The sequence below is a fragment of the Suillus discolor genome (assembly GCF_016758755.1).
Source record: "Suillus discolor strain FC423 chromosome Unknown F5147scaffold_31, whole genome shotgun sequence".
Taxonomy (NCBI): domain Eukaryota; kingdom Fungi; phylum Basidiomycota; class Agaricomycetes; order Boletales; family Suillaceae; genus Suillus; species Suillus discolor.
In genome coordinates, this window is record NW_024541278.1 from 87,470 (window position 1) to 111,750 (window position 24,281).

The 24,281-nt window shown below is 47.2% G+C and overlaps 10 protein-coding genes and 1 non-coding gene across 11 annotated transcripts; 8 read left to right on the forward strand and 3 right to left on the reverse strand.

Annotated features, from left to right (window-relative positions):
- Positions 1-980: 980 nt before the first annotated feature.
- Positions 981-3,528, forward strand: F5147DRAFT_204526 (cytochrome P450). The gene is made up of 12 exons (XM_041428568.1): positions 981-1,188; positions 1,257-1,443; positions 1,496-1,585; positions 1,633-1,951; positions 2,009-2,148; positions 2,196-2,311; positions 2,376-2,475; positions 2,526-2,539; positions 2,592-2,860; positions 2,912-3,037; positions 3,090-3,233; positions 3,307-3,528. The coding sequence occupies exons 2-12, from the start codon at positions 1,353-1,355 to the stop codon at positions 3,365-3,367; spliced, it is 1,470 nt and encodes a 489-aa protein (XP_041292216.1). The 5' UTR covers positions 981-1,188; positions 1,257-1,352; the 3' UTR covers positions 3,368-3,528.
- Positions 3,529-4,064: 536 nt separating this feature from the next.
- F5147DRAFT_577744 (uncharacterized protein) lies at positions 4,065-5,369 on the reverse strand (the record flags this gene model as incomplete). The annotated part of the gene is made up of 7 exons (XM_041431410.1): positions 4,065-4,277; positions 4,335-4,516; positions 4,571-4,702; positions 4,755-4,830; positions 4,898-5,059; positions 5,110-5,225; positions 5,288-5,369. The coding sequence occupies 7 exons, from the start codon at positions 5,367-5,369 to the stop codon at positions 4,065-4,067; spliced, it is 963 nt and encodes a 320-aa protein (XP_041292217.1).
- Positions 5,370-6,428: 1,059 nt separating this feature from the next.
- Positions 6,429-7,498, forward strand: F5147DRAFT_204617 (uncharacterized protein). Its single transcript, XM_041428569.1, has 6 exons — positions 6,429-6,488; positions 6,553-6,743; positions 6,816-6,833; positions 6,885-7,017; positions 7,069-7,165; positions 7,216-7,498. Exons 2-6 carry the CDS (start codon positions 6,579-6,581, stop codon positions 7,340-7,342), a joined length of 540 nt encoding a protein of 179 aa, XP_041292218.1. The 5' UTR covers positions 6,429-6,488; positions 6,553-6,578; the 3' UTR covers positions 7,343-7,498.
- Positions 7,499-7,833: 335 nt separating this feature from the next.
- On the forward strand, positions 7,834-8,747 carry F5147DRAFT_577767 (uncharacterized protein; the record flags this gene model as incomplete). Its single annotated transcript, XM_041431412.1, has 3 exons — positions 7,834-8,204; positions 8,246-8,450; positions 8,499-8,747. 3 exons carry the CDS (start codon positions 7,834-7,836, stop codon positions 8,745-8,747), a joined length of 825 nt encoding a protein of 274 aa, XP_041292219.1.
- Positions 8,748-9,486: 739 nt separating this feature from the next.
- F5147DRAFT_774237 (uncharacterized protein) lies at positions 9,487-10,184 on the reverse strand (the record flags this gene model as incomplete). Its single annotated transcript, XM_041441579.1, has 2 exons — positions 9,487-9,558; positions 9,612-10,184. The coding sequence occupies 2 exons, from the start codon at positions 10,182-10,184 to the stop codon at positions 9,487-9,489; spliced, it is 645 nt and encodes a 214-aa protein (XP_041292220.1).
- A 1,731-nt stretch (positions 10,185-11,915) lies between these two features.
- On the forward strand, positions 11,916-12,223 carry F5147DRAFT_774238 (uncharacterized protein; the record flags this gene model as incomplete). The annotated part of the gene is made up of 2 exons (XM_041441580.1): positions 11,916-12,083; positions 12,137-12,223. 2 exons carry the CDS (start codon positions 11,916-11,918, stop codon positions 12,221-12,223), a joined length of 255 nt encoding a protein of 84 aa, XP_041292221.1.
- A 402-nt stretch (positions 12,224-12,625) lies between these two features.
- Positions 12,626-14,961, forward strand: F5147DRAFT_697137 (DNA polymerase subunit Cdc27-domain-containing protein). Its single transcript, XM_041437495.1, has 10 exons — positions 12,626-12,702; positions 12,757-12,812; positions 12,863-13,059; positions 13,116-13,183; positions 13,232-13,330; positions 13,380-13,793; positions 13,851-14,088; positions 14,136-14,384; positions 14,439-14,603; positions 14,660-14,961. Exons 1-10 carry the CDS (start codon positions 12,643-12,645, stop codon positions 14,914-14,916), a joined length of 1,803 nt encoding a protein of 600 aa, XP_041292222.1. The 5' UTR covers positions 12,626-12,642; the 3' UTR covers positions 14,917-14,961.
- Positions 14,962-15,016: 55 nt separating this feature from the next.
- On the forward strand, positions 15,017-15,089 carry F5147DRAFT_t83. The gene has a single exon. It is a non-coding gene; the product is annotated as a tRNA-Val (tRNA).
- A 28-nt stretch (positions 15,090-15,117) lies between these two features.
- F5147DRAFT_697139 (PrpF protein) lies at positions 15,118-16,488 on the reverse strand. The gene is given in 2 exon segments (XM_041437496.1): positions 15,118-16,453; positions 16,465-16,488. The coding sequence occupies 1 exon segment, from the start codon at positions 16,425-16,427 to the stop codon at positions 15,237-15,239; it is 1,191 nt and encodes a 396-aa protein (XP_041292223.1). The 5' UTR covers positions 16,428-16,453; positions 16,465-16,488; the 3' UTR covers positions 15,118-15,236.
- A 113-nt stretch (positions 16,489-16,601) lies between these two features.
- Positions 16,602-20,542, forward strand: F5147DRAFT_837343 (Lon protease C-terminal proteolytic domain-containing protein). The gene is made up of 8 exons (XM_041444057.1): positions 16,602-17,569; positions 17,619-18,256; positions 18,306-18,772; positions 18,823-18,869; positions 18,927-19,165; positions 19,214-19,627; positions 19,680-19,947; positions 20,001-20,542. Exons 1-8 carry the CDS (start codon positions 16,684-16,686, stop codon positions 20,258-20,260), a joined length of 3,219 nt encoding a protein of 1,072 aa, XP_041292224.1. The 5' UTR covers positions 16,602-16,683; the 3' UTR covers positions 20,261-20,542.
- Positions 20,543-21,079: 537 nt separating this feature from the next.
- Positions 21,080-23,359, forward strand: F5147DRAFT_745962 (major facilitator superfamily domain-containing protein; the record flags this gene model as incomplete). Its single annotated transcript, XM_041439801.1, has 13 exons — positions 21,080-21,269; positions 21,322-21,429; positions 21,548-21,636; positions 21,694-21,737; positions 21,791-21,866; positions 21,919-21,974; positions 22,024-22,054; positions 22,109-22,204; positions 22,253-22,497; positions 22,550-22,696; positions 22,745-23,045; positions 23,108-23,128; positions 23,180-23,359. 13 exons carry the CDS (start codon positions 21,080-21,082, stop codon positions 23,357-23,359), a joined length of 1,584 nt encoding a protein of 527 aa, XP_041292225.1.
- Positions 23,360-24,281: the final 922 nt, after the last annotated feature.

The window sequence follows — 24,281 nt, forward strand, 5'->3', positions numbered from 1 at the left end:
CATCTACAGGATGGCAAGTTCCGTGATAAGATCTGGTAGGATCTCGACCCTACAATTACTAGATTCTAGAATGATATTGACTTGTCATATTGGTTGACTAGTATCAAAGATCACCTGATATGGATGGCGACGAACCAGTACTAGTCTAGCAGCTTGCATCTTGAGCGCTTGAGCGTTTGAGCTTCCGAATCAGTGCACGCGGTACCCCCAGACGGTCCGATAAGGATCAAAAAGAGTGGATGAAACAAGAGAAGGTTACGCGTCTCTGATTGATCAGAAACATCTGGATCTAAAATAGTAAGCCACTACGTACCGGAGTGTGCATAGATCGGCTCTCAACAGGGTGACAACATGATGACCTCCAAATCGTTCAACCACCGCTCGTTAAGCAAGTTGCCGCCGAAGTTCACCGCCCTTGTGTGTAACTGTTTTGCCACGTTTGCGGAGTCACTCCCTTGAACGTTTATCGCCACTCTAAATTAATAGTTCCTCCCCCCCAACTCCTCCGCGCGCTTTCACCATCTTCCTCGTGTCTGTCACCCTCTCCAATACGTGTAGCATCTCCTCGACGATATTTCATGAACCAACTTCTTAAAATTTTCGTGTCTTTGATTTGCTGAGTGTAAGCCGCCTAATGTGGATGTAATAAAATTATGACTACCGATGGCAGGAACATGCCATATGTAGATATAGGATGGCAGTGGAATCACTGAAGAAAGAATATGAGACCCGCAGTGCGCACCAATAGAGGTGACTGAGTTGATGAAGAGACAACGAGGCAGGGTTGACTGCGAGCGCGGTGATCAGGATCTGGCGATAGATCCTGGCCTGGACGTATCGCCCAGTCTTGATGAAGTGTTGTTCCAAAATTTAAAGGATCAACCGGCGGTTACGGCATGGCCAGGCTGCAGGCCCTAGGAAAGAGCGGAAGTGGGATTGCTGTCAATGGTTATAGGCAGGATCCAAAGCGTCCATAGGCACTACAGCTCGAAAAAAAATGGCAGAGGATGTTGTGTGCAAAGACCACGAGCTCGACGAGTAGGACCGTCCAGACATGCAATGACTAATCAGAGACCGAGGAGAAAAAAAAGTTTGCTGAAACTAGTATACTGTATACCCATCATGGACCCTGGACCCTAGTAGAGTACTCTTGCAGTTGCTCAGTGTTCAGCCACATCATCAAATCCGGTACTACTCTCAAATTAAAACCAATGCGGCCGTATCAATCTCATAGCCCGAGCGCGCTCGGATGGAAGTTCCAGGATCGAAACATTCTGGCACGCTCGGGCTACCGCCGAGCATAAATACAAGAACGCGGCCCATTCAAGCTATCGTATGTCCGAAGATCGAAGATGTTCACATTAGGTCTCTGTTCGTGTTTTTGTACGCTGGCTTTGGCGAGTTGGGCCTTTGCCAGATCCCGGCGCTTGCCTCTTCCCCCAGGTGATTGTTCAATGTGCCGTGCCGAACGCACAGAGTGACGCCAGTGATGCAGGTCCACAAGGAAAGTTTTGGTTTGGAAACGAGCAGATATTGCCTTGGGAGCATCCATGGAAAGAGTTTGTTAACTGGTCCAAAATATTTGGTATGATCTCTTCCTCGTCCGATACACTGCGAGCTCATTATTTTTAGGACCATTAATATATCTTTATGCTTTTGGTCGGGACATCCTCATAGTCAATGAAGCTAGTGCGGCCACGGACCTGTTGGAAACGAAGTCTACACTTTATGCCCGGCGTCCGACTTGGTCAATGGTGGCTCTCACTGGACGGCAAGACAATATCGCATTCATGGATCATACTGACAGGCAGAAGAAGGCCCGGGTGATCCTTCAAAGTGCTTTCAATCCAAAGGCGCAAAGGTCTTGGGGTCCAGTCCTTGAAGAAGAGACTACCAGCTTAATGCTGCAGATCGCACAATCTCCGGAGTTATTCAAGCAGCATATTCGAAGGTGCGGATACTATCTAACACCACGGTCACTTACTGACGTCTTTCTATGAATACCAAGGTATCTTGGGTCTTTCATTACTCGATTTACATACGGGACAAAAGTAGAAGATCATGAGCTCAAACTGGGGGACGAAATTTCTCTTCACACCCAACAAGCTTTGCGGCCTGGACGCTGGCTTGCTGATACTGTGCCTCTAGGTAAAGCATATTTTTCTGACCACACACAGTCTTATCGAATATATCAGTATTGTATTTACCGGACTGGTTCCCTGGAATGGCTTTCAAACCATGGGCGAGGGATGCTAGGACAAAGTTCATGGAGTATACTGCACGACCTTTCCGACAGGCACGCAGTTCTATCGTACGTTTATCTGTTGTATCGTATCCTACTTGTAACGAACATAACACAGCTCGACGGCACTGAGATGAGGGGGATGGTGCCCGACGCACTCAGCGACATCATTGCAGGCACGTCAAAATATAAGGAAGAAGAGCTCATCTCTGCAGCATCAAGCATCTATACAGGTGTGTAAATTTGTTATGAAGGAGTAGACATTCTCTAACACTACAGCTAGCCGCAATAGAGACTGTAAGTTGTTTGTGTTATCTGACATTTTGAAACGGCGCGAACCTTTTTACAGACATACGCGGTATTTATGGACTTCTTGATATTGATGATGGCGCACCAAGATGTTCAAGAAAGGGCTTACCGAGAGATTACGAGCGTCACTGAGTCTACTAGACTACCCCTGCTGTCTGACATGGCTGCGTTGCCATACGTCGATGCGGCAATAAGGGAAGTTCATCGCTTTAATCCTGTGACACCTATGATCCCAAGGTCGCCCATGAAAACCGACTCGTACAAGGGCTACCGTATTCCCCAAGATACCTGGGTGATGTTCAACATTTGGTAGGTTAGCCACTAGGCTCTGAGAGGAAGAAATCACAATGCTTGATTTAGGGCAATGACTCACGACGCGAGCATCTACCGAGACCCTCATCAATTTATGCCTGAGCGTCATTTGCCTTTGGGGCATGAAAGCAGCGCGAAGGATCCCCGAGACTTCACGTTTGGATTTGGAAAGAGGTAGGCAAACGACACATCATGGTTGTCTTGCATTTGCTGAGCAGACGTTAAGAATATGTCCTGGAATGAGCCTTGCAAACCTGCAGATCTTCTTATTCGTCAGTCAATTTCTGGCTACTTTTGAAATCAGACCGCCATTGAAAGAGGACGGCAACGAAGAAGAGGTGGTCCTTGAATATACGTCGAGTTTTGTGAGGTTCGCAGCTATTTCATGCACTTATTATATGTTTTGTTGATAACAACCTGACAGCCTTCCGTTGCCATTCAAGTGTCGTATCATACCGCGTAGCGGAAATGCGATTCTATATTGAATTTCTTTTTTGCGGATGAAAGTTGGGACCTGTACACTCAACACCGCCTGACTGGGCTATGTTTATTTGTGCAATACCAAGTAATGTATATCAGGTACCAGCGAGAGGTCTGGTCTACGTTGGAAACATGTGGACGATGTACTTATTATGACAATCGGAATATCACTTATTTGCTATCAAGCGTGGTGGACGATGGGATTTGAAGCTTGTTACTTCTGTTGGTTGCAGAAGTAAGGCAGATTTGGCAGTCATTTCGGTGGGTACTAGGTGTCTGACCCGAATGTTTACGTGAAGGCTTACTCGAAGTGTCAGAATAGCTCGACAGAAGTATACTGAGCTGGATAACTACGCCTATAGAGATATCTGAAGTCATCCAGCTTGGTATACTCCACTAGCTTTTGTAAAGTGGACAGTACAACGCGTACCGCTCGAGTGCCGGCAAGTCTGAAGGGAAACGCAAATGAAAAGAGCTGATGGCCAGAGTTTGAGAAACTTTGGTGAGTAGGATCGATAGACTTTGGAAGAATTTATGCGGGTTTTTATACATGATTAGAGATGGTGGACGAGAGATGAGAGATATAAATAAATGTGTGAAAATGTGAAACGGTAAAGAGTATAGGAAAAGGAAAGAGAATTACGTAGAATAGGGTGTACAAAGTCGGAATCGTCAAAGTATTTGATATGGCGTTCGCACCTCGCTATCACTAGAGGTGGAACTATCCTTGCACTTTTGTACTATCGGTCAAGGAAGTATTACTGTTCTGTTTGTGTAATTTGATAGTGTGCGAAGGCTGCACAGGATAATGCGAATTTCTTCGTTCCGTCTCAGTTATCCCACCACGGACCGTCGGGGCATAAGTTGGATTGTTTTGACTGATCGCGATGCGAATAAACACCATATAGAAGGCGATCGGAATGATCGGGATGACCTATGTGGTTGATTGAAGCTCGTTCATTTTTAAAACAGGTATTAATGACTGAATTACCAGGTCTGCCATAACATACATTCCACTGCTCGAGCAAACGAAAGAGATCAGCGAAGAGCACACCGCCGCAGAGTACAGAATAGCGGCATCCACAAACACACGCAGTATGGGTATGTTGTTTTTCGTAGCACGAGTTGCAGAGACTTTGCGTTCGATCGTCCAGACGCGATATGCTAGTAACCCTGGATATATTCAAGTTAGTATGAGGACTCGATATTATGTAGAAGTGTGCTTACCTGAACTCAACAAATTAGTTGCCATTGTGAAGGAAATGAATGTCGTGATCCATTGTGTGGTCGCGCCAAGGAAAAAATTTGTGGAATTGTTAGCCGGTTGGGACATGCTGTAGACCATACAGACACCAAACACTTGAAGACAAAATTAGAACGTACAGCTTCCTAGCTGTAGTTGCCACCTAACCTGCGACACCGCACCACATTATGCATGGTAGGATGATAATGCGGGCAGATTGCCAAACAACGTAACATCGATATATCTTTTTCGTTCATGGGGATTCCTATGAGCCACAAGGGTGTCAGCCGGTAGATAAAAAACGAACTCACCACTACCCCGTCGCCGAGAAGAGTTTGCAAGACAAGTATCGCATTCTTCACCACAAACATCGCTTGAAGAAGGTCTGCGAAGTACGCCACTGGACCGCCCGGAAACGTGTCGCGATACTTCACCAGTCCGTTTTCAACGTAAATGATGCATACGACCATGTGCTTTGGAGACCTCAGCAAATGACATCGTCTGCAAGCGGCGGGAGGCTAACCACAGTACTCAGTAGGAACAACAGGGTGGCAACCACAATAGTAGGCCTGGCGTCTCGCATGCGACGTTTGTAGGTGAATATCCATATGGTACCTATAAACATAAGGACTGAAAAGCCTGAAAACCTCTCAGCGTTTTGTAACCGTAGGATCCATGGAGTAAGCAATTGTAATACTCACCATATAGGATGCCTTCCAAAACTGTCGACATCAAAGTAGCGGCATCCAGTGGCATGCCCGTTGACAACTCAGAAATGGTCATGTATGATTATGCCTGGAGGGTGTTACGACAGGGTTGGCAACTCTGCCACTGGCTGCCGCATCTACACCGTTATATACGAAAAGAACCATGTTATTCTGACTCATGTAGAGTGCTACCAGGACGGAGATCAGCTTACTCATCATACAGCATGCCAAAGAATCCCACAGCTTACTGGTGGTTATACTTAGCTTAGTATGAAAAGCGGGAGCCATCAGATGCATCAACTTCCGAATCCACCTGCAAGCATCCAGTATGGTATTTTTTTCATCAAACCACTGCCTGATAGAGATTGGTTCCGCAGCACTCTTCCGCTCTTCTCACGGTTTGTTAACTCCATCTGCATCAACATCGACTGCGTCAAGGAAGTCTAGCCATACGTGTGCTCACGATTCGCACACCGGACTTCAGGCAATTTGAATATGTCGTTGAACGTTGGGAACCGACGGACGTGTCAAAGGTACGTACGACGGTCATCCGAGACGCAACGTTTACATGAGCCACGAGCACACAGGATGAATATCGAGGTCTTGTGACGCACCACTCATGGAAATACGCATGCGGTACTAGCATGACCGATGTGCCGCATCAATTGAAGGAGTGGGGCATATCAAGATGAGGATCATTTCGCACGATGTCCACCAAGACAACTGCTGCAACATGAATCGCTGTCTACGATAGGTTCTTTACATACTTATAAGAATCAGATCGTTGGTAAAACATAGAAGCTATTTGCGCGACCAACCTGAATATGAGAAGCGCATCTGAAGGCACGAGCTTCAAGAGCTGCAGCACGCCTGAATGAAGATAGGGATGTGTTCCACTAATTATATATATTCTATGTGCCTAGCATGGTGTTGCCTGCTCAATCTAGACAGACATCGATCTATCGTAATATAATCGTCAGTGTCTAGGTAGCGTGCATCAGAGCAATGAAACGTACCCTCAGTACCATGTAGTCTCGTGGAACGGACCGAAGAAGCAAGGAAGATATCAGAATTTTCAACGACGTTTACATAAATTTGTTTGCCTTTGTTGCCACTTACATACGGCGTCCTGCAGCTGTCATAGCTTTAAACTTACAAGCACCCAGCTGTGACACCCACAACTTGAATTCCTTTGGTATGATAATCAATAAAACCACCACAAGGTTGGTGGGCCGTCTAAGCCTTTAAATATTTCACAGATGCATCAGCGTCCAACGACTTTATCATGAGTTCTCGCCCACACACCGCCGTTGTGGCCAACGCGAAGATCTTCCCGGTCTTTGCAAATAGGCTCGCATCACACGACCTCAACGAGTACATAAACACTGCAAAAAAGCTGAAGAACTGGTTGGGCTCCGAGAAAGCATACTATCCTGACGCTCTACGTAATGTAAGTGTTGGAATCCTGGTTCAGCTTGACAGAAGCGAGGCTTAATAAACTACTTTCAAACCCTAATATCAGATCGTTTTGCTCCTCGAGGTGTGTAGACACGTCGATTCTTGCTCTATTCATTCATTTTGCACTCGACAGATTGCCCATCAGACCTTTACGAGAAGGTTTCTCCCAACAGAATCGTCAGCACTTGCTGTGATAGATATATATCAGGCCTTAATTCGCGCCGTAATTCCTTTCCTACGGTTTTTTACAGAGGAGGACCTGCAACGTACGTGTTGAATCTCGCTAAGTGTCCAGCTGTGTCGATCGTCTTATGTAGTCCGACTCCAAGACTTGATCCAAAGTTCTTCTGAGATTTCGACTAATTCTATATATCCTATCCGGGCTGAAAGCGAAGCCACAACTCAAGAATACAAGTACGCTGGCATTTATTGAGTCTGAGCATCAGTATGATGATTTTGTCTAGGGATGCTACCTCAATCATCACAAGTACCCGAGATGCGACTCCAAGCACACAACTAATGTTTCCCAGCAATGCGCAAATGGAGTCAGTTCAATCACCTGTAAGATGTACACGCGCTGTTTATTCATGATCTAACATATAAATTCATAGATTACAGCGCAGCCTTCGACCTCGTCTACACCCCACCCAGATATTCACGCGGATCCCCCAGCCAGTGCCTCCATCCCGAGAATCCTTCCAAAACCTCAACCAAAGCGCCAATCTGTGGCATCTTCGCTATCTGAGCACCTCAAACACCGTGACCTCGAATGGTTCAAGGCAAACCATCAACATGCGGCTGCTCCTGATTCAAAGCCTTCAAGTCCTGTTGTTCCACCCAGTGCGCTCAAATTTTCAAATGATGTAACGGAGCCCCCTGTAGAGAAAATACGGCCATCTCGCATGCCAGGGAGGATACCTCCACGACCGGCATCTACTGAACTGACGACGATAAACGAGCCTGCAGCTCCTGCGAATGCAGTTGATCTGACGAGTACCTTGCCTTTCTCCGAGATTTCAGTACCAACAGTTGCCAAAGAACTCAACGAAGAAGAAATCACGTCCGCTGTAGTTGATGTTGTTATGACCGACCCACCAACGGAAAATGTGCCTCAAAGTTCAGAAACACTCTCGGGTACGCCAGGAAACGTCGCTCCTGAGCTCACCACGCCGTCGCCAAAACAAAATACAGATTCCCCAACTCCAAGGCAGCCACTTGCGATATCCTCAGATGTGGGTGTAGAAAGCCACGGAGACGAGATATCGTTACCTCCAGTAGATAATGCCTGTCCGCAAGTCGCTTGTGCAAGATTTGGAGGGGAAATGGCTGTGATGATGTTTCGACAAGGACTCGAGTCGCCTCGCGGGACGATCAACCTGACGTTCGATCTCGATCATACACTCTATCTCCAAATTGCTCGGTGGGCTAAGCGCAAGTCGTCACCAACGTATGTGTCCTTTTCTCGCCTTTATCCACATATTCAGCGGTTTACAGAGATTTGGAACAAAGTGTCTGTGTGTCGTTCGCTTGCTATCATCTCCCTAGTCTCTTGCCAAATCCACCGGAAGATGATCAGCCGACTCCGTTTGAGAAACTTACGATGGATTCGCAATGCTTGTGGCCCGCGACTGGGGACCTTTCACTGCAGACAAAGCGGGATGGGAAGGATTTTATTATTCCACTAGCTCCACCCATTTTCGTGAGTGTTACCGATATACTTGCAAACCACACTGAAGTTGTTTGGCAGGTTACTCCAGACAATTGCGTTGATATCTCCGCATTTATCAGAAGCGGAGAAAACGCATTTTCGGTGGTCCAACAGAGCGACATGTCAGACTATATGTTTATTCTCCACGCCCATCATCCCACGCCTGCGCAGCTTAGCTATCTTGCTTCCTGCAGACAGAAGCGTGAGGATTGGGCGAAGACCACGCGTGCTTTTTGCACATCTGAACCGACGGAATCTTTATGGAGGCGATCCCAGTCGCAGACATGAAGGGTTCGTCATAATTGGTATTCTTGTAATTAACCCTCGAACTTCGCAGTCCCGTTGTGTATGTAGTACTTGTGCATTTCTGATCAGATTATATTTTGTAGCATAGTCAATCAATTAATTCAATGTGTTTTCAGAAGCTTACTCAACGTAGCGCTACGATGCCATCCATTTGGTGAGCGATTCACGATTTGTCTTTTCGGACTGATTGTTACCGATAGGCCGTCACATGCAATGTCAGGATCACGCTGTTCCCCTAAGCCTCAGGGGCGCTGACCCAATTGGAAATTTCATGCTTATAATGTCTCGCAACTTTTCAATGACCTCCCACTCACTCATTCGAACGGGGGAGTATGTACAAGACTCGGTTTCCATTAATGTGAATTTTGATATGAAATGGGTACTGAAAGATACAAGTATTTGAGGGGCCCCAATGTTGCCATGGTATTGGCGCTGCTGCTACCATCCCGTTAAGGCCGAAGAAAATCCTCGTGGAAATGATGAAGACTTGAGTACTAACTCGAGTAAGCACAGTAAGGCATATGAGTCGATGTGTAGGGTCTGAGGTGCACATCGTCGCTTGGGCCTGCATGTGCGGCTGTGAGCCATACCCAATATCATCTATCAGAGAGAGGCACCGTAACTCCAATGGGATGGGCATCAGGAAACACGCCAGCAATTCTGGCGTGTGGGACATGTTCTCAATTGAATAGAGATTCAAGTTATTGGTTATAACCAGCAATCAATTGTTCCCAAGGAAACAAAAATCAACTGGAAAGGGGGATCTGTTGAGTACTGCACCACTGAGGACGCTCTAAATTCAGAATCAACCATCAAGTCTTTCAACTATTTCAAACCAAAGCTCACACTGGATGTTGTCGAGTATTTCCAGTCCCAAATCTGCAGCTGCCACACCAGGACCAACGAAATCTGATATTCATTGTCCCAGCGACACAACAAAGCGATATGCCTCCCAAAACCTTTGAGCTTTGCAATTGACGTTCCAAAGCGGTTTTCTGAATCGTCTGACAGAAGCCTCTCTCCAGCAGCCTGAGGGTGAACACGATCACCATCCAGGGCTCCAAGGTTAATATAGACTGTCTTGTGATCAACAACATAGGCAACAGCGATCAGGTTCTGTGCTGGGTCCATAAATACATCAAGGTTGTGTGAGTATGGAACCGAACACAACGTTTCTGGGAGCCAGTTTCGCTGGATTGACTGTTGCGAGGGCTTTGGAAGTACTGGAAAGATCATGGCTGTGTCTCCTGGTGGGTTCCACGAGCAGAAATGCCCACCAGTAACAATGTTGTCTCGAGATAGCATTGCCCTTCTTAGTACAGGGACTATTTCGGAAGGGCGGGTGTCAACCTTGAACCATGCGTGAGCTTTGTCTCTCAAAAGCCACAGACGCTTAGAAATAGGTATGCTATTGTCCATGTTGGAGATAACGAGCAACCGTTGTCCACCTATTTCAACAATGTACTGAAGTTCGGAGGAGGACAAGTACATCTGGCGAAGGGTTCTACATACCTGCAAGAGGATCATCAGAATAGCAGTCTATGAATGTCTATCTAGATTCTAAAATGACGATAACATGAATGATGGCGACCCACAGATGTACACCGAAGAATATCTCAGTAAGGAAGGAAACTCAGAATGTAAGACAGGATTTCTTCAGCAAGAGACAGGAATCCTGTTCAGGGCTTCATTTTGTTATACTAGTAGGTGAAACTTGAGCTTGAATAAGCAACTAGTTGTGCATGATGCATCTGATGTGCCAGTGCGAAGTGTCTCAGCTACAATTACATAATATCGGTAATGGTGCACGCTTGCCTAAAGCTATTCGAATATTTTAGTCAGTCAATTAAATGTGTTTTCGGAAGCTAACTCAACGTAGCGCTATGATGCATCCATTTGGTGAGCGATTCACGATTTGTCTTTCAGAGTGAGTATTACCGATAGGCCGCTACACACATAGTAGGTTGAATGTCAAGATCAGTACTTGAGGAGGCCTCAGGGGTGCTGACCCAATTGGAAATCTTATGCTGCTAATGGCTCGCAACTGTTCAATTGACCTCCCTCGCTCAAATCCGAATGGTTGACCCGCTGTCAAGAGAGGGGACCATGAAATAATGCCTAAATCACTATTCCTGTCCCTTGCTGAAGAACTCCGGTTTTACATTCTAGGCTGCCTTTCTTGCAGAGATATCCTTTGTTGCGCATCTGTGGGTCGTTGTCGTCGTCCTGTACAGAATCTTATACTGAGTCACTGGTTTTCACAGGTATGTAAGGCCCTTCGCCAGACATACATGTCCTCTTCAGAGCTCCAGTACATTGTCGAACTCAGTGGCCAATGCTTGCTCCCCGTCTCCAATATGGACGACCACACCCCTATTTCCAAGCGCTTACAACGCCTGAGAGATAAAGCCCACACATGGTTCAAGTTTAATGCCTACGCACACCAAACAGGCACCCTACCAATCAACTCAAGATGCTTCACTGGTGAACATCTCTACTTGTGGATCCACCATAGCGACTTGGTCACCATCAGCCCAATACCATCCAAACTTCCACAAAAAACAATCGAACACGAGTGGTCACCAAGAACATTGTGTCCATTAATATTTCCTCCGAGAGTGAAGTGTATATTGATGGACCCAGCACAAAATCTGTTCAGCATCATGTATATTGTTGACAACATGGCCTATTGCATTTACCTAACAACTCTGGATGATGGTCATGTCCACCCTCACGCTGCTGGGCCAGCGCTGGACCTGGAACTGTCCGTGTATGCATTTGATGTGAAGCTCAAGTGTTATGGGAGGCATATCACTTTGTGGCACGACTGTGAGACTTCGAGGTTTTCGCAGACGTGGAATCTGCAAATTTGGGACTGGCAGCACTCAACAACATCCAGCATGAGTCTTCAAGCTTGAGTCAGGAATGATTTGAATTGACGATTGATTTTGAATTTAGAGCGCCCTCAGCGGCAGCACGTACACCAGTGCCAGTTTTTGTTTTCTCGGAAACGACAGATTGGTTGTTTTCACCTGAGATTTGAAGCTGTATTCGATCGAGGATACGTCCAAGACGCCGCAATTGCTGGCATGTTTCCTGTTGCCTTTCCCATTGGTAAACTTGGAGAGTAATCATAGCTCACAGCCGAAGATGCAGACGCAAGCCCAGTCGGTGTACACCTCAGACCCTGAACACAGACTGATATGTGTTTACTCGTTAATTGATGATGTTCGAAAGATCTTTGTCATCTCCACGAAGATTTTCTTCGACATCGACCAAGCAGCGGTAATACCATGGACTCAGTGGGGCCCTGGACATGTTCGTGTTTTGAGGTATAAAGCAAGAAACAAAACAAAAATTCACCTCTGCAGGAATCGGGTTTTGCTGGTGGACAAGATAACGTCAAAGATGTACAAGTTGTGTATGATGGACTTCAGCCCGCTGGCCGTGGCGAATAGGCGGGGTCTAGGACGAATGGTGAAAGAGCGATCGACCACCACGAGTGACTCCAATTCCAAGTGGTCCGATAAATCATGGAATAATATCACCCATTGGCACTCGACCATTGAATCCTCTATGCCTTACGTCGAGGTAGTATCAAATAGGAAGATCACCAGTGGTGGGTGGTTGCAGGATGCATGGATGGATGATGATAGGATTTATTTGGTATTTGTGTGTGAGGATACCACGATAAGCGACCCATATTTAAAACGTTATAAGCTTTAGGCTAAGCTTCAGGTTATTGATATTTATTAGAGTAGGGCTATGTCGACAAGCGAGAGAAGCCATTGCTCAGCTATTGGGTCTGCTGGTTTCTGTTAGAACTTAGCGCGCGTCCGTGTTAATTATTCTCACGACTCATTACTTCACGTCTTCCATGACATCCAAGCGAGCCAAAGACTTCCTCACTAAAGAACTGTTTATTAAGAAAAATGTGGTATGAGGGACGCGCACTCTGAACGTTGAACATCGACGTAATTATAATTGCCAGGTCACATTCCGGTCTTTGAGTCGCGAGCTCGATATTCACGTCAATGACGCCAAAAAGTAAGGCACCCTGATAACTTCATATTGAATGGAGTACTACATTTACACAGTGAGCTTGCCGCGTATCTAGCGGACACTGCAAACACCGACACGCCATCATTCGCAACGTACATGGTCTCTGGTCAAATCGCTCCACTGCACACCAATGGAAGCCTGCTTGATGCAATGGACGTCAGCGATGATGACAATGCACACCAATCTGTAACGCGCTCGAAGATAGTTTTGGTAGACTGCGATGGTCTGCAAGGTCGTGTTTTTTTCTCTTCTACGCGTCTTGACGCTAACGAGAGCGGTGTGCCACAGACGCGAAAGCTCAATTCACCCGTATTCATTCCGTTTATATATACAGCTTGTCACCCTCAGTCTTACGCGTAGGTGCTTCATGAAAGGTCAGACCAAACAGACTCATGTTTGTCCAGGATGCCGGCTTGATTTGCCAACCGACTGTCAATGTCCGGAATGCAGACACAAAGGGCAATGCCGCGCTCAATGGGAAGATAATCAGTGCACACGTGAAGGTCTTTATCCAATATCTTGGTTCCTCTTCACCATCTCACACAGACACAGATCAGGAATGGACTGCCCAAAAATGTCTCTGCAGCATCATCGTCAAAGACAACGTTAGATGCGCGAAAGCCAGTCATGCCCCAACCACATATTTTACCGCAAAAATCAGAGCAGACGACAGACAAGGGTAAGCGGAACGAAGTGTCAAAGGACAATGTGCATGCAAAACCACTTGCTACAACAAAAGAGCAACCCAAGCCGACTGGTAAACTAGATTGGAGCAAAGGCAAGAGTAAGGAGCAGGAGATCACATCAGGACCACGCGTCAAGGATAAGGCCGAGCCTCGATCTAGACAAGATACTAAAATTTCGTCGTCTTCGGCAAAATTGGCTGATAAACCGTCGGGTAATAGTGATATGGGTTTGCAATCGATGAAGAAGCCTATCTCAAAGGTACCTGCAGTCGAACCAAAGGTACGTCAGTAATAATATTTCTAGGGAGGTCTATAATCAATCGTTACTTGACTCCAGCGAACTACTAAGCGTAAATCGCCTGATCCATCAGATTCAGATGTAGATGTCGAACACAAGCCAATGCCCAAAGACGGGAAGGCGATGCCTTCCGCAATGAATCATGCAAGAGTGAAAAGAGGTGTCGTAGTGTCGGATGACGAGGATGAGGAAGCCCCGAGCAAGTTACACAAAAATATCACTCGGTCCACTTCAGACTCTGAGAGGAGTCTTGCGGCAATGATGGATATTGACGATGGTCCGTTGTCACAGACTATTCCTGATGTTATGCTAATCAGCCAGCAGACCAAGTTGTCAGGGCATCCCGCTTGTCCTCTCATCGCCCCGATGTTGAGGTAGACGATACTGGTGACGAGGTCGACCAAACTGACGTAGACGCCCTGATATCTAGTCTCGGCGAGGAAGAGGAGGAGGACGTCAAGCCCCAAGCTAAGAAGAGGAAATCTAAGAAAGTAATCCCCGTCGGGCGCAATGGTTTGAAGAAACGTCGCATCTTAAAAAGTCGCACCACCACCGATGCCAAAGGCTACATGCGTATGCTCACAATTCCCAGATGATAAATGTGCTATTCTCATAATGTTTTCTCAGAAACGGAGGATTATTCTTCGTATGAATCCGTCAGTGAAGAGGAAGCCGTGCCCGAGGAACCGAAAAAGAGGAAATCAAGGAAAGTGGTTCCCGTCGGACGCAATGGTTTGAAGAAACGTCGTGTCATCAAAAATCGCACTATCACTGATGCCAAAGGCTATACCCGTATGTTTATCATCCCAAAGTGATAAACGCACCATTTCTCATCAGGTTTTTTCCAGATACAGAAGAATACTCCTCGTATGAATCTGTTAGTGAAGATGAAGCTGTGGAAGTTGCGCGTGATGATGCGAAGAAGACCAAAAGTAAGAAAAAGGCAGAATCGAAGTCCAAGGATGAGGCGGGGGACAAGCCGGTACAGGCTAATTCAAAGATCAAGGAGACGAACTCTTTACGCGGGACTAAAGCCAAGTCTGGGAAGGCACCGAAACGTGGAGGTCTTTTAAATTTCTTTGGACCTGACAAGTCGAAGAAATAGAGGTCAGTTTACACTAGGGAGCAGGCGTTAATGTAGTTATGATTTTGGTTATTACAAGTACTTCTTACCTCATTTTGTCAAGGTGGGGACACGCAACAACGGTTCAGTGGTCTAATGGTTATGATTTCTGTCTCACACACAGAAGGTTCTGAGTTCGATCCTCAGCTGAACCACTTTTTGCAGTTGCTGGCTACGCTGAGGTACGTAGCAGGGCATCGAAGGCAAATCATCAATTTGGTGCGCTATGCAAGCATGCATAAGACTTAAGTGCGGATAAACATAAACCGTAAGCTCCTAGGCTCTCCTCTTAATATTTACATCTACCACCATACAACCCCCTTCATGATTCTCCTTCCCGTTCTAACTACTTTCGCTTTCAAGACCTCACCATCTGCTGCAAAATCTGCTCCCACTTCTACGATGCCGCTCGGATGTTTGATTCTGATGAACTCGCTCTCCTCCACCTTCCCGAGACGCATTGACTTGGTTAAATCCCAGGCCAGCGTACCCTCAACTTTCGCAGCAACACCAAGGCACAGACCGACTGTCATGGGTACGGCTTTATGCAATACGCCCATCGAGAAGGCATGAATACCAATATCATGATCTTGGTCACATGACGGCGACAGGACTGCAATTTTTGGCTGGGCTTGCATGTTAGGATCAAGGCCCATCTTAATTGCACCTGCCCGTCTGATGGACTCCATCAATTCCCGCAGTTCAGGGGTTGAGAAATCAATGAGGGATGAGGGGCGAAGAACGCGACACAAGTCTGTATATGTTACAAACACCGTGGGATTCGTTGCGTCGACGAGTGAGACTGGGATTTCTTGGTCAAGTGTGTTCACGGAGTCAAGTGGCTTCCCTGTCGGAAGTAATTCACCGGTTCGTGCACCTGCTGGAGAGATAAATTCGAGGGTTATTTGTGAAGCCTTTCCCGGGACCCCTGCCATTGTGGTTTGAGGTAGGTCTAGCTTTGGTTGTAGGTTATCGCCAGCCAAGGCTACAGGAAATGTAGTGTCAATTGTTTTATTTGTATTCGTATTATGAACTCGAATGGTAGTGGTGGTTCCGGATAGAGCCGAAGGATATCGGGAACAGAATCCTTCATCCATGGCGAATACACCAATCATACTGGAAAGGTTTCCACAGTTCCCAGAGAGGTCGATAGTGGTATCACGGATGCCCACTTGAACAAAAGTGTACTCGGCATCAATGCCTTGTGCCTGCTGTTCAGCAGAGGCTGAGCCGACGACGCATATCTTGGACAGGCTTGATATACCACCGCCCATGCCATTGATCTGGAGACCATTGGCTGCATCTGGAGAGCCCATAATACCCAGGAAGATGGGGTCCCATTGTGATTGATCTTCTGGAAGATGAGCCCTGTTCAGAAATACGCCTTTCGATGTTCCTCCACGGAGGAAGGTAGCTGGGATGGGGTTGGGAGTAGTGAATGTCCTGTGCAGGTGGTGCGACTTTGGTGCAATGCGAACAATAGAGGGCAGCATATCCACAAGACGTGGCACTAGTAAGACTTGACAGGTCACGACCAGGTTGTGAAGATCCCATATTTAAAGGGTTGTACTAATCTATTAATCCCGGAGTCTAATACATCACATGCAGACCACGTGAATACTTTATGCTGACTAATTTGTTGATGTGACGAATTTCAATCGGGTTATACTGAACTAACCCGCACACTCATTTTTCTTTCGTAGGAGCGGCTGGATTCACTTTGATTAGTGAGAAGGAACTGGCCTCCCAATGGTTTTTGCAGGTAGCCTTGGGGCGAACAGCGCGTCTTGCGCTAAACAATTACGCTCAAGTCTCACCCGAGCATTGCACACGACCGGCGTTCCACGATCGTCACAGCGATTGGGTACTCAGATAGCTGCCAGGTTAGCTAGCTCAAGGCATTTTTCGACATCTCTGGTTACCCCTGCTCGTTCATCTCCCCTTCTATCCTCTCCACGCTGGCCAGGCAATAACAAACCCACTCCAGCACCATCAGAACCTGAGAATGACGCGGCGGAATCGAGTAGCAATTCTGTGAAGCTTGACGGTGCAGATGACGAAAGTCCAGCAGGTTCATCTTCCCAGTCATCAACTCCACCGTCTTCTTCCTCTGGCGGAGATAGTAGCGATGGTTCTGATCCACCACCACCATCTTCACAGCCGACACCTACTCCCAGCTCAATAGCTAAACAGTCCGTACCAGAAGTCTACCCCCAGGTTCTGGCTCTCCCCATCGCACGACGTCCTCTCTTTCCTGGTTTTTACAAGGCTGTCGTCGTTCGCAATCCGGCTGTCGTCGCTGCTATCAAGGAGATGATGAAGCGAGGTCAACCCTATCTTGGTGCTTTCTTGCTAAAGGACGAGCATACGGATAGCGATGTCATTACGGATATTAATTCGGTTCATCCGGTCGGTGTCTTTGCTCAGATTACTAGCGTGTTTGCTGCGAACAATGGCGCTGGTGATGACAAGGAGGAGGGTCTCACTGCTGTTTTGTATCCACACCGTAGAATCAAGATAACGGAACTAATCAAGGCTGGTGAAAATCCTAGTACTGCTAAAGTGGAGGAAGAGACGCAAACGGTTACCCCTCCTCCCACGCCTACTGAAGGTGACGTCGCGAAGATACCACAGGGTATGTTTCTCACAACTCATGACAACAAATAATTCAATGTCCCTCTCAGGTCCTGTCCAGACCTCATTCCTACACAAGCATGCTATCTCCATCGTTCAAGTAGACAATCTCGTCACACAACCATACAACAAAGACGACCAGTACATTCGTGCTTTTATGTCTGAGATCGTTTCCGTCTTCAAGGACATCGCCCAGCTTAACCCTCTCTTCCGCGATCAAATTACCAACTTCTCTATCAACCAGGTTGCGTCCAATGTCTTTGACGAGCCCGACAAGCTCGCAGACTTTGCGGCTGCTGTATCCTCCGGTGAGGTTGGAGAACTTCAAGACGTGCTCGAGAGTCTCGTCGTCGACGACCGTCTCCGCAAGGCCCTCCTTGTTCTCAAGAAAGAGCTTATCAATGCTCAGCTCCAGAGTAAACTCTCACGTGACGTCGATAGCAAGATTGCAAAGCGTCAACGCGAGTACTACCTGATGGAACAGCTGAAAGGGATCAAAAAGGAACTCGGCATGGAATCAGACGGGAAGGACAAGCTCATTGAAAAATTCAAGGAGCGTGCCGCCTCGTTAAAGATGCCAGAGGGCGTCCGGAAGGTCTTTGACGAGGAACTCAATAAATTGATGGGACTGGAACCTGCTGCTTCAGAGGCGAATGTAACGCGCAATTACCTTGAATGGCTTACTCAGGTGCGCATTTCGTCAACTTTCATTTTTTGTACTGACACCTGCGTTACAGATACCATGGGGCCAGCATACACCCGAGAACTTCTCCATCACACACGCTCAGAAAGTTCTCGATGAAGACCATTATGGCCTCAAGGACGTTAAAGACCGCATACTGGAGTTCCTTGCAGTGGGTAAGCTTCGGGGAACAGTCCAAGGCAAAATCATCTGCCTTGTTGGGCCTCCTGGCGTTGGCAAGACATCTATCGGCAAATCGATTGCCCGTGCGCTTAACAGACAATTCTTCCGCTTCTCGGTTGGTGGTTTGACGGATGTAGCAGAGATCAAGGGCCATCGGAGGACATATGTCGGTGCGCTTCCTGGAAAGATCATCCAGGCGCTAAAGAGGGTAGGCACCGAGAACCCGTTGGTCTTGATTGATGAAGTGGATAAGATCGGGAGAGGCATCAATGGGGATCCTGCTAGCGCGCTGCTTGAGATGTTGGACCCTGAACAAAACAACGGATTCTTGGATCACTAGTGAGTGTTTTCCATCACTTCACTTCATGACGTATATTCATCCTTCTTAGCATGGATGTTCCCGTCGATTTGTCACGCGTTCTGTTCGTCTGCACAGGTGAGTAGTCTAGAGGACATGCTGTGTTGCTCGTACTTGCGCTAACACATCTTTCAGCCAACAACCTAGACACGATCCCAGCACCTCTCCTCGACCGCATGGAAGTCCTTGAAGTCAGTGGTTATGTCTCAGAGGAGAAATGTGTTATCGCCGAAAAGTACCTCGGACCACAGGCAAAGGAAGCGTCAGGTTTGAAGGACACCGACATTGTCCTCGAGCCCTCCGCCGTCGATGTGCTCATCAAGTATTACTGCCGAGAAAGCGGTGTGCGGAATCTGAAGAAGCATATTGACAAGGTGGGGATTGTGCCAGTATACTATATGCATAGCTCACGGCTGCTGTAGATCTACCGGAAGGCTGCGCTGAAACTCATCCTCGACCTTGGTGAAACTGTCTTCCCTGAACCAGTCTCAGCTGCGTCTACCAGTGCACCTACCCCGTCGAGTGCTGCTGATCCTCCGTCCAAGACTGTCGAGTCTCAAGAACCACCTGCCAACGAGCCCAATACGGTCACATTGGAGGAGAGTACAAGCAATGAATCTGGCGACCGCAAAACTGTGACGACACAGGAGCGCAAGCCACTACAGATTCCTGATGATATTCACGTCCGCATCACGCCAGAGAACCTGAAAGACTATGTTGGTCCACCTGTCTATCACAAAGACAGGATGTACGTGTCTCCTCCACCTCCAGGTGTCAGCACTGGTCTTGGATACTTGGGCAACGGGTCGGGCGCTGTCATGCCCGTTGAGGCTACTGTTTGTCCATTCTCTACGCTCGGATGCAAATTATGCTTATGGTTCTTCGCAGAGCATGCCTGGTAAGGGTGGATTGCAGCTAACTGGCAAACTTGGCGAAGTTATCCGCGAGAGTGCGCAGATTGGGCTTAGTTGGGTCAAAGCACACGCATACGAGCTTGGCATCACTAAGACGCCCGATGAACAATTCCTCACGGACCGTGATATCCACGTCCACATGCCCGAGGGTAGTATTGGAAAAGAAGGTCCCAGTGCTGGGACTGCTATCTTATCGGCCTTTGTTTCTCTCTTTACCAAGACGAAGATCCATCCAGACATCGGTACGTTGTATCGTTAGATCTTGTTTTCAGTGACTTACCTTTTTGTTCATCAGCCATGACTGGCGAGATATCACTTGTCGGCCAAGTGCTTCCTGTCGGCGGTCTCAAGGAGAAGATCTTAGCTGCTCATCGCGCAGGTATAAAGACAATTCTAGCCCCCGCAGCGAACCGTTCTGACATCGAAGAGAACGTCCCGGAGAGTGTCAAGACAGGAATCCGCTTCGTATATGTCGAAGACGTACGGGAAGTCCTGCACGAAGTTTTCCGAGGTCAAGATATTGTTGAGCGGTGGAAGGATACGTTATCGTTATAGTTTGGTTCTCTGCTGCATCATTACTTATTCTATTTCGTTCGATCGATCGACGAGAGGCCGATTGCTCGCTTTTCTATCTGATCGCGCACTTGCATATCTAGACTTACTTTCACTTAACTGCACAGTATCCTGCAATGGCTGTATTTTACACAATAAACCCAACTCATGATCTCATGGCACGGTTTTTGCTTGCTGGTAGCGGTTGTGTACGCTTGTTTTGCGGTGCACTTGACCACCTTTTGCAGAACCGAACATGTGTTCATCGAAACTTCATCCCACACTTCTGACATCAGCCCGGTATCGCTGGTTGATTGAAGCATGCTGCACACCTTATCTTCTACTTGTCAGTATCCACTTTCTCATGGAACTCCGAGGAAACATAAATTTGTCTGTTCAAGCGATGTCATGTGCGCCGCCGCAGGGGAAGTGCTGTAAACTGTGCGTCCCCATATCTTCTCCATAGTAGTGATCATAAAAGTTTTGGTGCTATCCACGACAGGAACCAGAGATTGTGCCAGAGTGACTTGTTACTCCTCTTACTGATGTGAATTTGTGACGTATATCGAACATTGCAACTAGGGAAGCGCCATGCGTTCTTAGCAAGCTCATCATCCACCAGCGTACTTTCAGCGCTGGCAGCCGCGAAAGCACTCCGACGCGGTCAGTTCGGAGAATACTTATCTCTCTAGTCAAGGTCTAAAGTTAGAATATAGGCTTCTCCCGAATTTAGCTTCTTATCGGTTCCTAGGCCATATAATGTAAGTTCGTCGCCGTCCGTATTTTTTCTACTCGGAACGTCTCCCTGCTTCGCTTTACATCATGAATGACATCGATGATTCCGTAGTGCCTGGATCAGTTTACCTTGTCGACGTCCAGGAGAAAACGACGGTTGCGCACGCAGAAAATAACAGTGCCATCGTGCTCAGTCCGACGCCTTCCAATGATATTAACGATCCTCTGAACTGGAGTAGAGGCCGGAAATTTCTGCAGATCGTCTGCGTGATGATATGTATGTCTTAAGAGCTGATAAATGATGTATTGGATTTTTACTCGGTCTACAGACACAAGTGCTATTGGCATCGGGACGACCGTGCTGTACTCCATTTTGCAGCCTATTTCCGATGATACAGGGATACCTCTTGCAACGCTTAATGCGGGCACAGGATACAGTGGGCTTATCTCTACATTTCTTTTATGTCTATATTCAACGGTGTCATGAAAAGTGTTTCTTTGTAGGTCGTCATCATTGTTCCTCATGATCGGGTTTAGATGATGTCGGAATACCAGTCTTAGGCTGGGGAGCGCTGATAAATCAACCGCTCGCTCTTACCTTTGGAAAGCGACCTATATATCTGATTTCAGTCATTGGCAACACTGTAAGAGCCTGTGACAACGAGATATCGGCAACTTGAGGGTTGACTAGTCTTTGGTAGGCCCTTTGTCTATTGACGCCGTACATTAAGACGGAAGGCCAGTGGTAGGCAGCACATTTTTCACCTCAAAGGCCACTCAATAATTATTCACCACCAGGATCGTCAGCAAAATTGTGCAGGGTTATCTCTGCACTCCTGTCGAGAGTCTGTGCGAGGTCAGCATTGCAGATGTGGTAAGCACACGAAGATCCTTGTCTATCCAAATAAGCTCATTTCACCTAATAGTTCTTTGCGCATGAGCGTGGGACATATATTGGAATTTACACGCTCTTTCTGTTTGGGTTGGTCTTGAGCGTATTAAACTTTGACTTGCGCTGACCTCGTGAGCAGGTCGAACTACTTTGCACCACTCATTGCTGGTGTGCGTATCAAATTGCACATCGATTTCCAAGTTTCGTCCTAATTTTTGATCAAGTTCATATATGATGGCCAAGGATGGCACTGGGTGATGTACTGGGCTGCGATCATAAACTTCGGTTCCCTCATAGTGTTGTTTTTCTTTATGGAAGAGGTACGCCGTATGTAATTAGTACTGGTTATTGCTGACGCCTAAGTGTAGACGAACTTCGTACGCAACACAAGCGAAGCGACAGAAGCCGTACACTTCAGCACCAAACCAGGTACTGAGAAAGACGACAAGGTGTCAACTACCTCATCTCCTGTCTCTTCTGGGGAGTTGATAGGCATACCTAAACCATATTTGCAACGGCTCGCTTTGTTTGGTGAACGCTATGCTTCAACCAAGCTGCTGTTCACGATGACGTACCGTCCTATCATTCTGCTGCGCTTCCCTGTCATTTTCTGGTAACCCATTCGTTGGAAATACAGAGAACGCAAACTGACTTTTTTTCAATAGGGCAGGGTTTCAGTATGGAACGTGTCTCGTGTGGTATAATGTCCTGAATGCCACCTGTTCATTAATCCTCAGCGAACAACCCTATAACTTCAGAGCAAGCTTTGTGGGGTTGACCTACCTCGGCCCTTTGATTGGCATGTTTATTGGGTAAATTTCTTCCGAGTTGCCCTAGTAATATCTCTGACATTGGTGCAGAACATTCTATAGCGGGTGGGTGGGTGATCGGTTTGCTGTGAGATATGCGCGCCGAACGGGCGGTATCCGAGAGCCAGAGCATCGCCTTTGGCTCATGGTTGTTTCGCTTCTTTTGTGTCCAGCTTCTCTCATCCTCTGGGGAGTTGGTGCGTCCAAGGGCATCAGCTGGGTCGGCCTCGTCTTTGGCATGGGCATCATTTCTTGCTCGACCGGTATTGGCTCTTCACTCTCTATAAGCTACGCCCTGGATTCATACAAAGATATGAGTGGGGAGGTGATGATGGCTGTCATCCTTGTTCGCGTAAGTACACCAACTCGTCATATATTTGCACTCATACTGAATATGGGTTTTCTTGAATGTAGAATACCCTTTCATTTGCTATTGTAAGTCGAGACATTTACTTCACCTTGTCATTTTGACGCGTGTTCTTACAGGGATATGGGATCACCCCTTGGCTTCACATGGGTTATCAGAACACGTTTATATCTGCAGGCTTCGTCGGGCTTGCCATTACGATGACCTTCCTCATTGTTATCAAGTGGGGAAAGAGCTGGCGAATAGCAAGTCGTAAAAGATATTGGGGATATGTCGCTGATGGTACCCTTGGGCATTAGACACGTTGACAAACTAACTCTTCAAATATCCACACTAGACATAAATTTAAATTATCTGGCACCACGCGGGCTATCGTTCCTCTTTGTCGGATGTGCATGACTGCATAGCGCAGGTTGATGCTTCCATTCTTTTGCAAGAGTGTGTGTGACCGGGACGGCGGTATGACGCCTCTCTTTCGTTGATCGTGCATGACCGCGTATTGCGGATCATTGCCTCCTATCCCCTTTAGATCGTGCACGACTGCTTAGGCCTTTAGGTGCAGGTCGGCGCCATTTTTCTTTCTTTAGATTGTGCACGACTGCATTGCCTTTCCTCTTTCCTTGGTCGTGCGCGACTGCATTTGTGCAGGTCGGCGTTTTTCCTTTTTCCTTACCAGAACATGCATAATGCTGAGCACAAAGATCAATCTTTAGTGAAGCTGATAGTGCAACGGCCGTCTCACATCCGCGGCAGGTACAGCAGGCAGAAATGAGGAGGCGGACGCCAGGTCACAAAATGAAACAAGCTGTTCTTTAGCAATAGCAGAAGTAAATGAATTTCTGAATTGCCTATACGTATATGCAAGATATAAAGCTGGCCGTTGCCTCATAATGAAATATATCATTGCAGATCTCCCTCAGAAGATTCCATGTCACCTCGCACTGAAAATGCGTTTCCCCGGCCTCGCCATTGTTCTTGCTTTGACAGTATCCACCTCTGTCAGTGCATGTCAGAACGAGACAGAACGAGATGCAAATTAATGCGGTGACATGGATTGTGGTCTGGGCGTGAGTATGAGCAGGTCGCCGTGCAACCAGATCCAACCACATGACTTACCCGCGCACCTCAGAATGGAAGTATGGGTTGTATGCAGGTTGAAAATTGAGTTGGCAGCTCAAGCGACACGTCGTAACAGCGAGTTATTTTGGACAAATGTTCATA

Bases quoted from the DNA above. Each gene is read 5' to 3' on its own strand.
- F5147DRAFT_204526 (XM_041428568.1), top strand. From the start codon at position 1,353: ATGTTCACATTAGGTCTCTGTTCGTGTTTTTGTACGCTGGCTTTGGCG. The intron at 1,586-1,632 runs GTATGATCTCTT...CATTATTTTTAG, and splicing joins TAACTGGTCCAAAATATTTG to GACCATTAATATATCTTTAT. The intron at 2,312-2,375 runs GTACGTTTATCT...GACGGCACTGAG, and splicing joins GACAGGCACGCAGTTCTATC to ATGAGGGGGATGGTGCCCGA.
- F5147DRAFT_204617 (XM_041428569.1), top strand. From the start codon at position 6,579: ATGAGTTCTCGCCCACACACCGCCGTTGTGGCCAACGCGAAGATCTTC. The intron at 7,018-7,068 runs GTACGTGTTGAA...CGTCTTATGTAG, and splicing joins TACAGAGGAGGACCTGCAAC to TCCGACTCCAAGACTTGATC. The intron at 7,166-7,215 runs GTACGCTGGCAT...GATTTTGTCTAG, and splicing joins GCCACAACTCAAGAATACAA to GGATGCTACCTCAATCATCA.
- F5147DRAFT_697137 (XM_041437495.1), top strand. From the start codon at position 12,643: ATGACATCCAAGCGAGCCAAAGACTTCCTCACTAAAGAACTGTTTATT. The intron at 12,813-12,862 runs GTAAGGCACCCT...ACATTTACACAG, and splicing joins CACGTCAATGACGCCAAAAA to TGAGCTTGCCGCGTATCTAG. The intron at 14,385-14,438 runs GTATGCTCACAA...ATGTTTTCTCAG, and splicing joins CGATGCCAAAGGCTACATGC to AAACGGAGGATTATTCTTCG.
- F5147DRAFT_697139 (XM_041437496.1), bottom strand. From the start codon at position 16,427: ATGCTGCCCTCTATTGTTCGCATTGCACCAAAGTCGCACCACCTGCAC.
- F5147DRAFT_837343 (XM_041444057.1), top strand. From the start codon at position 16,684: ATGGTTTTTGCAGGTAGCCTTGGGGCGAACAGCGCGTCTTGCGCTAAA. The intron at 18,773-18,822 runs GTGAGTGTTTTC...CATCCTTCTTAG, and splicing joins AACGGATTCTTGGATCACTA to CATGGATGTTCCCGTCGATT. The intron at 19,948-20,000 runs GTACGTTGTATC...TTTGTTCATCAG, and splicing joins GAAGATCCATCCAGACATCG to CCATGACTGGCGAGATATCA.